Below are 14,683 nucleotides of genomic sequence, written 5' to 3' on the forward strand. Positions count from 1 at the left end.
AGTCATCCATCGTTACACTAATATGTTTTGGGAGGGACATTAACTAGGCTGACTGGTCACTGCTAACACTTGGCATCTGCTGTAAAATCTCCTTTTGTTTTGTAAAATTAAATACTACATTTGGTTATTTTTAAAATAATGGAAAATCTGAAGAACTTTCTTGTTTTAGATGCTTGGCCTTCCCTTCCGTTCATAAACAGCTTCATTTTTTGGAAAAGATGTCTTGCCACCCATTACACAGCCTGGGCTTCCCTAGAGTGCTATGAAAACAAAATATTACCAAAAAACCTTAAAGAAATGCATAATTATTTGGAGAAGGAAGGGGGAAGACTAAACAGAGACCAAAAAAAATGATGACTAAATTTACAAGCCAATTCTCAGCCCACTTCCCAGCTTGAGAAACCAGAGTAGACTCCAGGGTCCTCGAGAACCACCTGTACTTCCTCACAACACCAGTTCTACCAGCTTTAAGGGACTGCTGGACCCCATTCAGCATCAGTTTGCCTAATCCAGATCAACTTCACCTCTCGTAGTTTCCCATCCTTGCTCCCCCTTGGTTCCTCGCTTGCTGACAGAAACATCCAAGGACCTCCTCACCAAGCGGGAACATGATTCAGTGACACCACATTGTTTTCACATATCAGCCGAAAGAAAGGGCACACTGAAAAGATGGACCAAAGGCAAAGGTGTCCAAGGGGAATATGCAGATATTTTTACACTTCCACACAGAATTCTGAAAGTTAGCACTCCATCCTCTGTGTCTAAAGTGTTAAAATGATTAGCAATTCCCAGTGCAGCACTGCCACATTTTAATCGCATTACTGTATCAAGAGAAGCCAAGAAAAATATAATTTCTCTTCCAAGTAATATTGTCACTCTCTTTTGGCCTCCTTGAAGTTCCCCTGTTACATTAACAAGAGAGAAAGTAGTAATTGGCTGTCAAAACATGCATGCTGCCAAGGCTTTCTTCAAGTCCCCCACATGCGTTTAGTTCCTGTCACATTCTAATGCTCTCACAACTCCTGCCATGTGCTTATCTTTACTACAGATCAGGTCATTTCTTAGCCAGATTTAGCACTCAGGTTCCCTACTCTTAAGCAATTTTACCTGTGTAGGTGGATATACCTGCTTAAAATGCACTGCACAATGACACATTCAATTCCCAAAATTGTTGTTGGGTATAAAGTGAGAGTTCAAGGCTTAGTAATGGTCTCTGTAGCCTCTCTTTTTGTCTTTGCACACGTGATCTAATCAATGGAGAGCACTCTGTTTTATGATCCTGGAAATAATTTTTCCACTCTGATCTCTATTGCCCATGTAACCAGTAAAGAAAAAAAGTTTCAAGGGTCCTTACAGTTTGGTGTGTAGAGAGGAGCAAAGGCTCCTGTTTCCTTAATTTGGCTTAAGAGCATTGCCTGCACTTCGCTTTCCTCCTTTAAGTAGAAACTGCCTCAGCCCATCAAGGAAGGAATCACCTCCTGCCCCCAAACCAAATCAGATATTGATTCATGATCTTAGAGTGGTATCTAGGGTGTTACTGTCATTGAGGAGTATAAAGCATTATGAACGGTGTATTCTGTACCACTCAAGGAGAGATGTATAATGAGGATTAATTATGGTAAAAAAGCCCACCATCACCACCACCACAAAACAAAAAAAAAAAGCAAACACAGAGAAAGGGAAAACACATAATGATATGTCCAGCTTTGGCATCTTTCAATGTTTTTCAATGAAGAATTATAGGGGCTCTTTCCTTTTTGAGCAGAGCTATTAAAGCACATTCACTTAGTCACAGATCGTTCAGCAATAAAGCAGTCAACTTGTTTTCATCTGCTTTTCCTTTTAAAATCATAACCACAGAATTACAGGGAGAAGCTCCTCCTACTTCTAAAGAAAAGAAGCCTTTAGAAAGCAGTCTCAGACACATAAACATTTTCATATCCCACTGGCATTCACAAAACATTATTCAGGGCAAACAAATTACACTGGCCATCTTTCGCGTTAGAGAAACAAACATAAATAGCTTACAAAAGACTAATGGATGTCAAAAGCATCCTGCAGTCATAAGAAACGTGTGACAGATGTTTTGAGAAACAGTGCGGCTTGCTGGACGGAGCTGTAGACCACCAGCCGTCTAAGCTCTATGTGGCCCAGCCAGTTCCCATGCAGGTTGCTTAGTTTGTCCCTGTGATCTCTCTGACCTTTGCTCCACTTACCAGAGACACTCCAGCACGTGCAGGGACCCAGCCCTTGCAAGTGTCATGGCAGCCTCTTTCACTACTGCCGCCCATCTCAACTGGGTTACAAAAGTGGAAGACTGCTAGAAGTAAATAAACAGAATACACTACAGATGGTGGAGAATCATAGCTGTGAGCAGTTTATTGACCTGCTGAACTCAGCCACAATCTACTCTAATTGACTGCTCATTTATTAAACATCTGATTAATCATGTATTAACCCTCTATAAACTATTTAGAAATGCAACCTGAATACAGAACGTGACGAAGGCTGTGGGACAGATGCTTCTTATCTACCCAACAGATAAAATACAAAACCTCTCCATGTCAAAGAGGTGTGGCCTGATGGCATCGACCTATTTTCCTTCCAGCAAAGCTTCTCCTCATTGTCATGTTTGTCTATAATTACACAAATGCAGCCACTCCTTCAACTCACCTCAATGTTCCAGATATTTAAATTGGACAACAGGTCCCAGCGGAAAATGCCCTTCTCATCAACTCCACTGAATCCATAACCAGCTGCATTATTGACTGCATCTGCTGCAAAATCAAATCAAAACGGGTCAAATCAGACTGCTAGAGGAGCTGTGTTTTCTTACAAGTCAGTATGACACTAAACACACAATTAAGTCAGTTTTATAGCAATTACCATTCTCTCCTCCAAAGAGAAGCTTCCCCTTGGCAAAGGGACACTACTATAAGGCAACACAAGAGTAATTTCCTCAAGAGGAAAGACTAGCTACTTCTTGGGCAGAAGAAATAAGGTAATAAAATAAAAATAAGACAGCAATAGATACAAAATCACATTTCCCTGTATGTTGCCTTTATTATCAATCTGAGATAGAAGTATATGAGTTGCCACAAAATCAATTAGCATACTTGGATGTCACAGTATTTTCCAGAGTTCAGGAAAACTTCAGCGTCTCAAAGACACGCTTACCATTTCTATTGAGTTCCAACACCATTGTTTTCATTAAGACTTTCATTCAGACTTCCACAGACAAAGCCTTTTGCTAATCCTGTTGCTCAGTGCCTCCCTAAGTACCTCACCATCTCTACAAATCAAATATTGAATAACTTCAGTTAGAGACTTAGCTACTTTAAGTGCAAATAAAAGCTTGGGTAACGGTAGGCATTTCACATGCTGCAATTCTTGCTCTTTCCCAGGGTGCCAGTCAGCTGCCTCCTCGCTCAGCCTTGCCTGGGAGCCCTCTCATCACTGGGTCTCAAAATCCTACTTTTAACATGCCCCTGCTGGAAATCCCCTCTTGGAGCACTAAGAAAACAGGAGGGACTCATTATCTCTCGATCATTAGGAGCAGCCAACACCAAGGATTATTGGAAGAAAAAGGAAAGTGAAAATACAGGTAAGGCTTTTCCTTCTAGATCATTTAGAAAATACAAGCCTGGTTAAGTTACACTTTAAAAAGGTAAGCATTTCTTTCCCAAAAATGAAAACTGACTTTGCTTTGTAAGTGCTATGAAGACAGGCACAAACTCATGATGGAATTCTAAAACCTGGGAGAGAACCTAGTTTAAAGCAACAAAACTAATAATAAATAAATAAATAAATAAATGAACAACCTTCTCCAACCCAAAATTTTCCATTTTATTTTCCACTTAACTAAACGAGCTAGATTTGGCTGATGGAAAAAAAGGTCTCTATGCTTTTAATTTCTTTTAACAAACAAACAAACAACAAAAACCCAAAAACATGACAACAAACAAAAAACCAACAATCCTGTCCAAATTTCTAATTACCTTATGGTAAGTGGCAGTGTCCTGCTACAAGATCAGTAACAAGCTGCAAGGCCCAAAGGACCTGCCCAATCTCAGAGGCTGGAGCCATGTGTAACTGTCACCCCAGAGCAGGGGAACTCTTGGATTTGCTCCTTTTTGCTCCAGTGGCTCCATGGACCACTTATTGTTTCTTTGTCAAAAGAAATCAGAAATCCAGGGCCATAAAAACATAGCAGACTTGTCATCATCTCACCTCCCAAGCTGCTGCCTGCAGAGCAAGGTGTGAAGCACCCAATAATCACTATTGTCCACCCTCAGGTTGCTCACAGAACCCCAGCCTCCACAAAGCCCAGCAGACATGACCAGCTCTGGTGTCTCACTTTCACAGCTCCTTGGGTGCAGGCGCTCAGTCTCAAACTGGTGTCATTGGCAGTTAGTTTTGCAGCCATGTTCCCATGACTATCTCTAATGCAGCAAGAAACCGAATGTTCTGTTTTTCCATGGATCTGGAGGAATTCAGCAGCATGGCTCTTGCACAATATCGTGACTGTTCTTTTCTGAGGACAGGAAGTGCTGACCAACCATTTCAGCAGGCACTTCTATAATGCCCTGGGCCATGCCACCCAGAGCTAAACTGTGAAAGGATGAAGTGTCTACTGTTCTGCTGCCTGAACTGGCAAAGCGAATGGCAGAGGCCTCATCGCCAGCATGCAATGTGCGTCCTTCCCAGAACCCGTAATTTATATGTTATTTTTACAGCCTCTATGGCTTAGACACATCACAAACCCACGTTCAGTTTATCTCTTCAATAATGGACTTCTATAATGCTGGAACAAATGGAGGCAACAATTTAACACTGGATCTCACAAAAATAAGTTTCTGAGCAAGTAATTCTTATCCCAAAGCCTTTCCCACCCCACACATGCCAGTCCTGGCTGTCTTCCCTCAACCTGTCAGTTTTATTCCCAGCAGTTTAATCCCAGCCTTGCAATGAGTTTCCCTGGCTCTTTCCATCTCAATGACACTCTTCTCAGTTTCAGGTGTATGCATTGCTGGCTGGGTTTTCAGGATCTCCCCTACACACAGACTTGTAATACCAGCAAAAAAATTCAGTCTCTCAATTTTCAGCCTGGCTTAAAGTGATTTGACTCCTCACACATGGATGGGAAAGGTGCCTTCTAAAAGGAAGAAGGTAAAATACAAAAAGATTATTTTGACTACCAGTCTAGCTGGCTCCCAATAAAAGAAATTTGCTTCTCTCTATAATGAGCCCTCTTCCTTATCTTCTCCTTGTTCTTGCTGAGATTCTTGGGTCCTTCCCAACACCTCCTTCGTTCCCCACCTTCCCCACAGTTCTTCAATCCTTTCTCTTGACCATTCAAAGCTAACACACACAGGATCACACAGTGCCCTGGAGACAAAGCCTAACTTCAGACCCCCAACAAGAACTGCAGCTTTCTAATACAGATGCATATGCTGAAGATGTCCCACAGTAAGAGAGAAGTCTGTTTGCTTTACAACATACTTGTAAAGCCTAAGCCAGTGTGACCAATTTTAGCCTCCCAAGTCCACTGATGTAAGTGGCAAATTACGAGTAAAGCTTTAGAGGAGGCAAACCTTTTCTCCTAAGAATTCCCATTAAAATTATTTTTGTACAATTACAAAGTTTTAAGTAAGAGGAAATTGTTACATTGTCTTTACTGGCAAGAAGCTGAAAAGCAGATTTCGTTCCAGAGGCAAGAGATGTCAGACAAGTTACAGGAGATTTTATGAACATTTTTCAAAACTTTTGACATCTCCCCACTTCAATGTGGTCCACTGCCTACAGGAACACATGTACATCTCCCACGGGAACTACAGGGCTAGGGATTAATTTATTTTTGTTTCTTCACAGTGTTTCAGACCCCCTCCCCCATTTACTATCTTATTTGTTGCCTACAAAAATAAGTGATGCAGACAGACTTACCTAAAGTCCACGCAAAGTAATACTTTGGTTTTGCTGCCTGTGTTACAACATACAGGTAACCAAGTCTTGACAAGAAGGGTGTTTTATCAAGAAATTCATTATCAATAATATATGCCATAGGGAAGTTCTTGGTAAGTGTCAAGAATAAAATGAGAGATACTAGTGTGATACACAGCTTGTACATCACTGCTCCCTAAAAAGGCACAAACATCAATGAAACATTCATTAGAAACATTTGCTTAAGGGAAAAAAAAAAAGGCAGTACTCATAACATACAAAACCAATGCACTTCAAGGACCAATTAAGTTAACAGTGACAAAGTTGATAATTAGTTTAGAAGAGTTAACAAAGGAAAGGCCACAGCTAAAGCTTTGGTTTAATTTGTTTTACTGAACTTCCTATAGGTAGGTACAAAGGAAAATTAGAAGTCAAAACTGGTGATGAACTTCACACGAGAGTCCTACATCATTTAGCGAAGGTCCTAAAATTAGAAATAAAACAAGCAAAAACCCAAACTCTACAACATAAAGGAGAAATCTTCCCTATATGGACTGTCATCTGCTGGAACTAAAGAGCGGATTCCTCCTGGAAGCCAAAAGCATTGGTATTCAGTACAACAGCTGGTCTTATTGACCAGCTACCAGAGGTCTTGCTAAAAACCACTTGTCCAAAAAGCATGCATCTTACACACCACATACACCTTCCCATGACAGAGGGTATATGCTACACCATAGTGTTTTCTGTGACCACTCCCTAGCTTTCTATATACTAATACTATCAACAATCATGTCAGTAGTTAGAAGATCAATTCGAAATACACATCACAAGTAAACTACTTGATACAGTCAGAATTAAAAAGGTAAATCTGGCACTTGGGTACCATGTAAAAATTGACTTATGTTCCCAAAAGACTAATAAAAGTGCAATACAATGTTGAAACAACAATGCATTTTTTTTTATCCCAAGTTGTCTTTTTATATCATTTTCACATTCAGGAATAAAGTAATGTGCAATTGTCTTTAAATGCCTATGTTGGAAATTTTCATATTCTCTGCTCAATTGCATCTAACACAATACAGGCTTATTCTGACCTCAGTCAGGCTAATGTAAGTCAGAAGTAACACTACTGAAGTCAGCAGAAATACAACCATGTGCAACAGGAATCAGGTATGTTTAGGCACATTCAGAAGAGACATTTTGCACGCACTCACATAGCTGCGCATTCAGTGTCGCTTTAAGGTAAAGGAGAGGAATCTACTTCTCATGCTATGCTATCCTGTCTTACAAGCAGGTCATTTTATAGGAAGGTCTTCAGTAATATTAACAAAATATAAAATAATATCAGTGTTAATTGTGTATGAAAAATGACCTTCAAGTCTTCTTAAAGCGTGAGAATCTCTTGCAAAGCACCTTTGCAAGCTACAGTTTCTGATTAGTTGTGATTCACGTACTTTTAACATCTCCTGCCCTACGGGTGGGATTTGACTTCTCTTTTTTTTTCTGACATGTCCTCTTCTGTTTGGAGCTGAACTGCAACTTGTCATTGTCAGAACCTGCAGACCTTTCCCGTCGCTGCACAAAGGACACTCATTAACCAATGACCCGTTTTGCAAGCCAAACACATTTGGGGAATTCAAGAGGAAGACACTAGCCCTTCTCCCCAACCCTGTGATAAAAACAGCAGCCACTTCAAAGAAAAAAAAGCCCCTGTAATCTTTACTAGGAAGATAACCCAAAAATGTTTTTTCTTCTTAGTTTTTAATTATGAGAAACATGTACAAAGCTGTACTCTCCTGCCTTTCACAATAAATCTTTGCCATTTTAAAACTTACAGTTGGAGAAGGATCAGGAAGTCTGTCATAACCCTTCTGCTTCCAGTTCACTTCTAACAGTTTCATGTGCACATGCCTTCCTTCAATGAAGGCTATATAATCCTTGTAATTGCTGCAAGGCCCAGCTATGATGCTCATAAAATTGAGAAGATAGCTTAAATACTCCAGTAAAGAAGGTCTCGTCCTGTGAAAATCATCCACACACACCAAAACAAAAGAAAAAAAAAATAGGTAAAACACAGCAAAGATTTTCACAAAAGCTTTTTGTTGTACTCTCTGCCTCAGTCCCCAACTCTCTCCTGCCACCCTCCACACCAGCTGAAACCTCATTAGATCTGTTTTGGAGAAGACAAAGCACAGCCTCTCTTATATCCTGGTAATGCCTGGCAGACAGCAGTCAGCACAAGGGTAACATGGAAGTGCTTAAAATACAGGTGAATGAATGCTACTGATTTGAAAAGTTATCTTATTACTAGAAACATTTTAGTTAAAAACAGTGAGAAATTTAGACACCCACTCTCAAACACATTGACTTGCACATCTTGAACAGGCCAGTGGTACCAGAAGTGAGAAGTTGGTAACTGGTTTTGGACATCTGCCAGCTATGTCAGGGGCCTGTATGGGCTGGCAGACCACAAGCTGAGTAACACTGGTCTCACCAAGCAATGCAATGCAGTAGCTTGTCTTGTGCAAACCACAGGGTAGGGAGCGTTTAGATCAGGACTCTCAGGCCTGAGAGGAGCTCTCACCCACCCTTCAGTTCAGCCTTCTGAAAAATGGGCAATGTGATGTGAGGACACAGAGGAAGAGAATGAAGAGGTATTCTGTCCTACTGTGCAAATAAAGGAAGTAATTGCCTGTATTGCATCACAAACAGGAAGAGGAACTAGGGAGTAAACACAAAAATCAAAAGAGAGCTGAAGATAAAAGTCAAAGAGAGCCTACTGTGTTCATTATTTCCATTTTGCAAGTGCAAATCCCACAAGTTCCTTGGAGGGGAGTTTACATTAGATGTAAAATGAAGATCCACTGTCCTTGCTACAGATCAGTAGGATGTAAAAATAAATGGTGCACAGGCCTCTCACTACCAGTGTAATTTGTAAATTGTTGGGCTTGCTTTATTTATGCAGCAGAAAACACCAACATTTCAATTCTGCACTGAGATACACAGTGCTCTCCACAAATGTGCCAACAGTCACCATCCAGGTAAACAAGGAGTCCCCAGATGAGAAAAGACACTAGGGCACAAACTTTCCAGGCTGTCCAAGACACAGATGGACATGCGTAAACCAAATACCACTTAAAATTCTTTCAGACCTAAACATAATTTCTAGCTAAAAAACTAAGCAACAGTTAAACATTTGCTGTTGCCTACTTTTATTCTGAAGCGGAATTAGTTTGAATAAACAGACAGCTTAGCCGGGATTTTCTGCTTTCACCCTGCTGGCTATTGTAGATGTTAGTGCCTGAATGATATGTTCTCTGGCAAAATTTCACAGAAAGATGCAGCAAACAATTTGGAGTAAGGGCCATCTTTCCGTTCTGCAAAATTTGGTCCATGATTCGTGCTTTTGTGCTCTACAGTAAGATTAAAAATAAAGTCATTAGTTTCAATGTACATTCTGAACATGGGTGGGTGGAGAGACATGAGCAATGCATGAAGGAATGTACAGAGGATGAGTGAGAAACAAAAGCAGACCAAAACCAGGAGGGAAGACAAAAGGTTGTATTACCAAAGGGGATTTAAAACTCTTCAGTTATGACTTGTCTGCCAGCGACACTTAAGCTATTGGCATGTACTTTTTTATTATGAGCTCATCTACTGTACAAGGATAAAAAAAAAAAAGCCTGTTTGGTGAGAATTTGCCTAGAATTAATAATATGGTCGTAAGGGCCCAGTGCAGTTAAACATTATGCTGTCAGCTTTAAAAATAGACACAAAGCTATGGGTCACAGAGAAAGTTCTATGAGTCTCCCTACAGGATTTTTGATTTTTGAGAAATTACTCCCTTCTTACTTTTAGAAGATCACAGGTAGACTTCCTGATGGCTCAATCTTCTGCCTTGGAAATGAAGGAAATAATTTCCTTGGCCTTAAACAAATACTTCAAGCTGAAAAGTAGTTATGGTTATCTAATTCTGTAATACTAATTATTCTTCTTAAAAAAAAAAAAAAAAGGAAAGAAAGAATTCACCTGCCTGCTGCACTTGTATTTAGAAAAAAAAAAGGCACTCTAACAATGACCAACATGCTGTATCCCTCTGAACAATGAGAAGACTAATTACATAACTTGAAGGACTATGAGTATTAACATTATGGAGGGAGACAGGAAAAATAAAATTTCAGTGTGCTAAAATTATGGCAAAGAAAAGCAGTACCTTATGTGTCAGATTCAAACCAAAATGGACTTTACTATGCAGTGGTTTGCTGATAGAGGAGTATTCCACTTGAAAAAATAACATATCACAGATAGGATGAAGACAATAGCCAAAAAAGTCCATATAGTACAGTCTTAGCCTGAATGTAAGAGTTGATTCAGCAAAGACTAGTTTTGTGGAATGTGGAGTATATATTTAAGTCAATGGGACGTTGCCAAGTACTTCAGTGCTTTAGTGACCAGCATAGGATGAAAAAGGCAGAAGTCCTGGATTGAAGAAATAACGAATATAACAGAGAAACTCTTCACGTGTAAGGAGAGTACTCATAGCAGCATTATAAAAACTAAAGTGCTCAAGCAGACAGAAAAAGCAGGTAGAACTTGTGCCTTACCACAGGCTGGGAAGAAGCAGGGAACGTTTTTGTGGCTGGGCCAATAAGTTGGTCCTGGCATTGCAAAGGAAAACAAACAAAAAAACACCACCAAAAAAAACCACCACACCAAGCCCAAACCCTAAAATTCTTTGGATGAAATGAAACACAAGTTACTAGGGGAATTAAATTCTTACTTTACAGCAAGCCGATTTTGCTCAGCAGTGAGTTCCTCAGCTTGTCGTCCTATTCCTAAAAAGAAAGAAAAGCCATATTAGACCTTTCTGAAAGCCAAACAGTGAAACCTGTGCACCAAGCCTTATGTTTGCATCCCACAGATAACTTTCTAAAGCTTCAACACAAGCTACAACTGTCACATGCAGTTGTAATAAAGCTCAATTCCTAACTTTTAGGTCACGTACATTCACATTCCATGTTACCTCTTTACCCAGTTCCCTACCTCATTCCCTGTCTCACCCTCACTACACTTTGAGGAGAAGCAGCCATAGCATTCCCACAGACACAATGCAACTCGCCATGCCACCAACTGGCAGCGACCTCAGCAGCCTCTGCTAACAGCCCTGGGCTGGAAAAACCTCTGTTCCCAGAAGCTGCCGGCTCATTTAGGCACAAGCCTCCCGCTGGCTCCTTGGTGAGAAATGGAGCATTTCACAGCAGGAGGAGTGGGCAGGGGAAGAGAAACGGGCTCTCGGGAAACAGAAGCTTTGCTGGTGTGAAGGAGCAGCCTAGCTGCCTGCTGCTGGAGCAAGCCTAAACACACACATCAGTAATAATCTGTAATCATACAAGGTCCAGGCTAGAAGGGTTGACCTCCTGTTGAGCACACAAGACCTTTGGGGCCAGAGGTAGACACATATTCGCTGTCCTAGGAAAACTGCAGAAAAATCTGGTGTGATGGCCAGCACATAAACAGACATTGCTCATAGCAAATATCTCAAAACCTTGACTGAAGCTTTGGCTGTACACACTGTGAGGAATCCCACTGGCTTCAGCAGAACAACCCACCACAGGGTGAGTCACAGCACTTGATGCTGAGTGTTCATATATACATCTTCACAAGACCAGGGGCCTGGCATCAATCAACACTACTGTTCAAAGTGTACTGGCCATAATTACCAATATACACACACAAAACCCATTTCCTAAAAAGACTGCTGATAAGCTGTTCATTCCCATTCTCTCTCTGTTATTTCAGTTTGTGAATACTGGGAGGGCGTGAATTTCAGGGAAACAATTAAGCACTTAATTACTTAAAGGACTGGGTATTTTGTTTGTCTGTTTCCATTTATGGGCAGCTATGTTAAATTTTTAGAAACAGAGATTTGTCACCGATGCTTGAACAGCAAGTTGCCTCTGTTTGATCAACTGCTTCGTATATGGATGTTCACAATGTAACGAGACTTTTCCATCATCATTAATCTGCTGGATTTGTGGTTTGCTTAAAATGCTCCTGCCTCTGCTGTTATCTTTTCCTTTCTGTCTGTTCATTTACCTTCAGTATTCTAGATGTGCATCTAGGCTGCATGCCACTGCAGCACGCAGTGGTACCTGAGCTGGCTAGCTTAAATAACAGAAGCAGAAAAGCCTCAGTAACACAAATGTCAGTGACAAGGTCAATTAGCCCACACAGAGCTCCAAGCTGCACCCATTACAGACAGCTAAAAGCATTAGACCTACTTGTGTAAACTTGGCCTGAAAACAATGCCAGACCCTGCAGTCTGTGGTGTGGCCGTCACCTAAACTCTAGATGATTACAACTCCATAGAAGGCTACTAATTCAGCCACCCACAGCTTATAACACCATGGGCCTCAGACCATCAGAAGTTCACATTGCAACATCAGGAGACATGAGCAATAACAGCACTGATGACATTTCTAGTCTTCGTGCTGTACTAGACACAGGCATTTTACTGAGAAATAATAGTGTTCTTTGTCACAGCACAGCACAAGACTGAAGGCAAAGTTCTTTTGCTTGCAACTGTGCTTCTCCCTACACTGGCAAAAAGCTGTTGAATTCCACCTCTCAAAACTCATGAAGTGTATCATCACTAAATATATCAGTGATATGATATTTTTGCTACACTGACATTAAAGGCATTAGTTACATTAATGTATCAAATGCAACTCTTGAATTTTGAGAATCAAGAACAGCTTCAGAGAGCTTAAAGAAAGTGCACTGTAGCATCTAAACAGCAGATACTGTTGCTAGCCAAAATGCAAACTGGGCCCCAAGGAAGTAGAGCCCGCAAAGGGAAGAACAGTTGCCTTTGTTACTGCAAAGGCAGTTTGATCCTAGAGAACTGATCAGAACTTGAAGTCTTTAGTTTTCATCCAAAAAGCATTTTTCTTCTTCATTTGGAATGACTCGCTGAACTACATTCATCCACTCCATAAGTCAATGACAGAATGTGCTGGAATAAAAAGGTTGTCTTCAGGACATGCAAAGAGATTCCTCTTCTTACCATCGTGTAACTGGCATGCAAGTGTTGTGATCTTCTGTGTAATTATCATCAGCGGACTGTAACAAAGACAGAACAACAGTTAAATGTCTCGTAATTTGTATTATTCCCAACTTCCTTACTGAATGTCTTTATCCCTTTAAAAGGCATAACTGTATTAGCAACGAGTGGAAAACATCCAATTAAAACTGAAGGAGGAAGTCAGGCATAAGACAATTGCCCGGGTTCAAAACAACCCCACAGTAACTTGCACTGGAATTTTTAATTGCTAAGTGCACACAAAGCCTTATTTTATGTCTCCACATCCTGCAGCAATGCAAATTGTAATTCAGCAGAAATCGTGCCACTAGGAAATACCAGCTTCTGCAGTCCACTGGGCTTCCTTTCAGGCAAAGACCAAATTCAAGCCCCAAATGACACAACACTAGAATACAGCAACACTGCTGTAACATAACTATGGCTCTCCTTACTGTTAGTCTCCTATTGTCCATCTTTTCAGTGCCCTAAAAAACATCAACTCTGCCAATACACATGCTTATTTCCCCACATGAATAGCCCTATCAATTAGGGCTATGTGCAAATACCAGAGTCAGCACAGCAGAGTTTCCCACTTGCTTCTTGGCCATGCAACTGCCTTGCAACAGCCTGTCCAAGATGTCACATTTAACTGGGAGTGTTTGGGCATGTGAGATCTGGAGCATCCCAAAACCATGAGCTAGCTGTAGCTGAGCCATACTTACAGGCTACAACAACGCAGCAGCTTTGGGACCAACATAACAAGCAGCATAGGAATAGCCATTACATTCAATGACGCTGCTTATATTAATATTTATGTAACCAGCTTTACAGAGCTTCTTAGCCCTGTAGGCAAATGGGAGCTGCTGCAGGTAAGGAAGAGAAAAAAGGCAAAACTCAACTTGTTGGCATCAGGAGCTGGTCCCCATGAGGGTAAAGGACATAGCCTCAAGCATTCGGAGGTACATAAGAAGAAAGATGGGGGCAAAACCATGGGGAGAACTAACCAGTCTCTCACAGGCAGAGGTTCCAGGGCTAATTGTGGTCAACAACAGCTTCTAAGGGCTGTGGAGCCCTAATCACAAAACCCTGCACTGAACATCTGTAATCAGGAAGGACCCATGGCAGGCAAAATGAGGGATGAGCACCTGCTAACGCTGCCTCTCCCCACCTCTCTGCCACTGGGGACACCAGCACAGGGCGCCCAGATCTCAGGAGACCTTCACAACCACAATATCCAGGAGGCTGTAATGGGTGATGAGGACATACCATGATTTTTAAAGCTTTAATTGTCATGATTATATGTAAAATCAGTTCCACAGAAGAGATTTGTCTTCTCTAAGGATTAATACAATGGATTGTTTCTCGATTCGGTGATAAATTATCAACATACACCATACAGAGGTTTCTGCTTGAACACAAATGTGGTCTTCAATACGGAAATTAAAATCCGAGTTTGTGCACAGGCTATTTACAGAGTTTGACAGGCGCATGGAACTTTTTAAAGAGACATAGAAGATTACTCAAAATATTACGGTTATTCATTTCAAACACTGTAATATATTTTCTGGAATCCAATGAAGGAAAAAAGCTGAAGGCTTTTTGGTTTTAGCTTGAGCACTGTATTTTCCCCACTGACTTATCAGAAAAGCACAAGTTACATTC

At 40.9% G+C, this 14,683-nt stretch overlaps 1 protein-coding gene across 3 annotated transcripts in view; it reads right to left on the reverse strand.

The window, feature by feature from the left end:
- MBOAT1 (membrane bound glycerophospholipid O-acyltransferase 1) overlaps positions 1–14,683 on the reverse strand; it is a 58,612-nt gene that overhangs the window by 7,591 nt on the left and 36,338 nt on the right. For all 3 annotated transcript variants that reach the window (XM_065832771.2, XM_071804622.1, XM_071804623.1), the window contains 5 exons: positions 13,007–13,062; positions 10,721–10,775; positions 7,776–7,959; positions 5,944–6,136; positions 2,674–2,777 (listed from right to left, as the gene is read on the reverse strand). In XM_065832771.2, the coding sequence (XP_065688843.1) occupies positions 2,674–2,777; positions 5,944–6,136; positions 7,776–7,959; positions 10,721–10,775; positions 13,007–13,062 (592 nt within the window). The remainder of the gene's footprint in view (positions 1–2,673; positions 2,778–5,943; positions 6,137–7,775; positions 7,960–10,720; positions 10,776–13,006; positions 13,063–14,683) is intronic.

The sequence above is a fragment of the Patagioenas fasciata genome, chromosome 2 (genome assembly GCF_037038585.1).
Source record: "Patagioenas fasciata isolate bPatFas1 chromosome 2, bPatFas1.hap1, whole genome shotgun sequence".
Lineage (NCBI taxonomy): Eukaryota > Metazoa > Chordata > Aves > Columbiformes > Columbidae > Patagioenas > Patagioenas fasciata.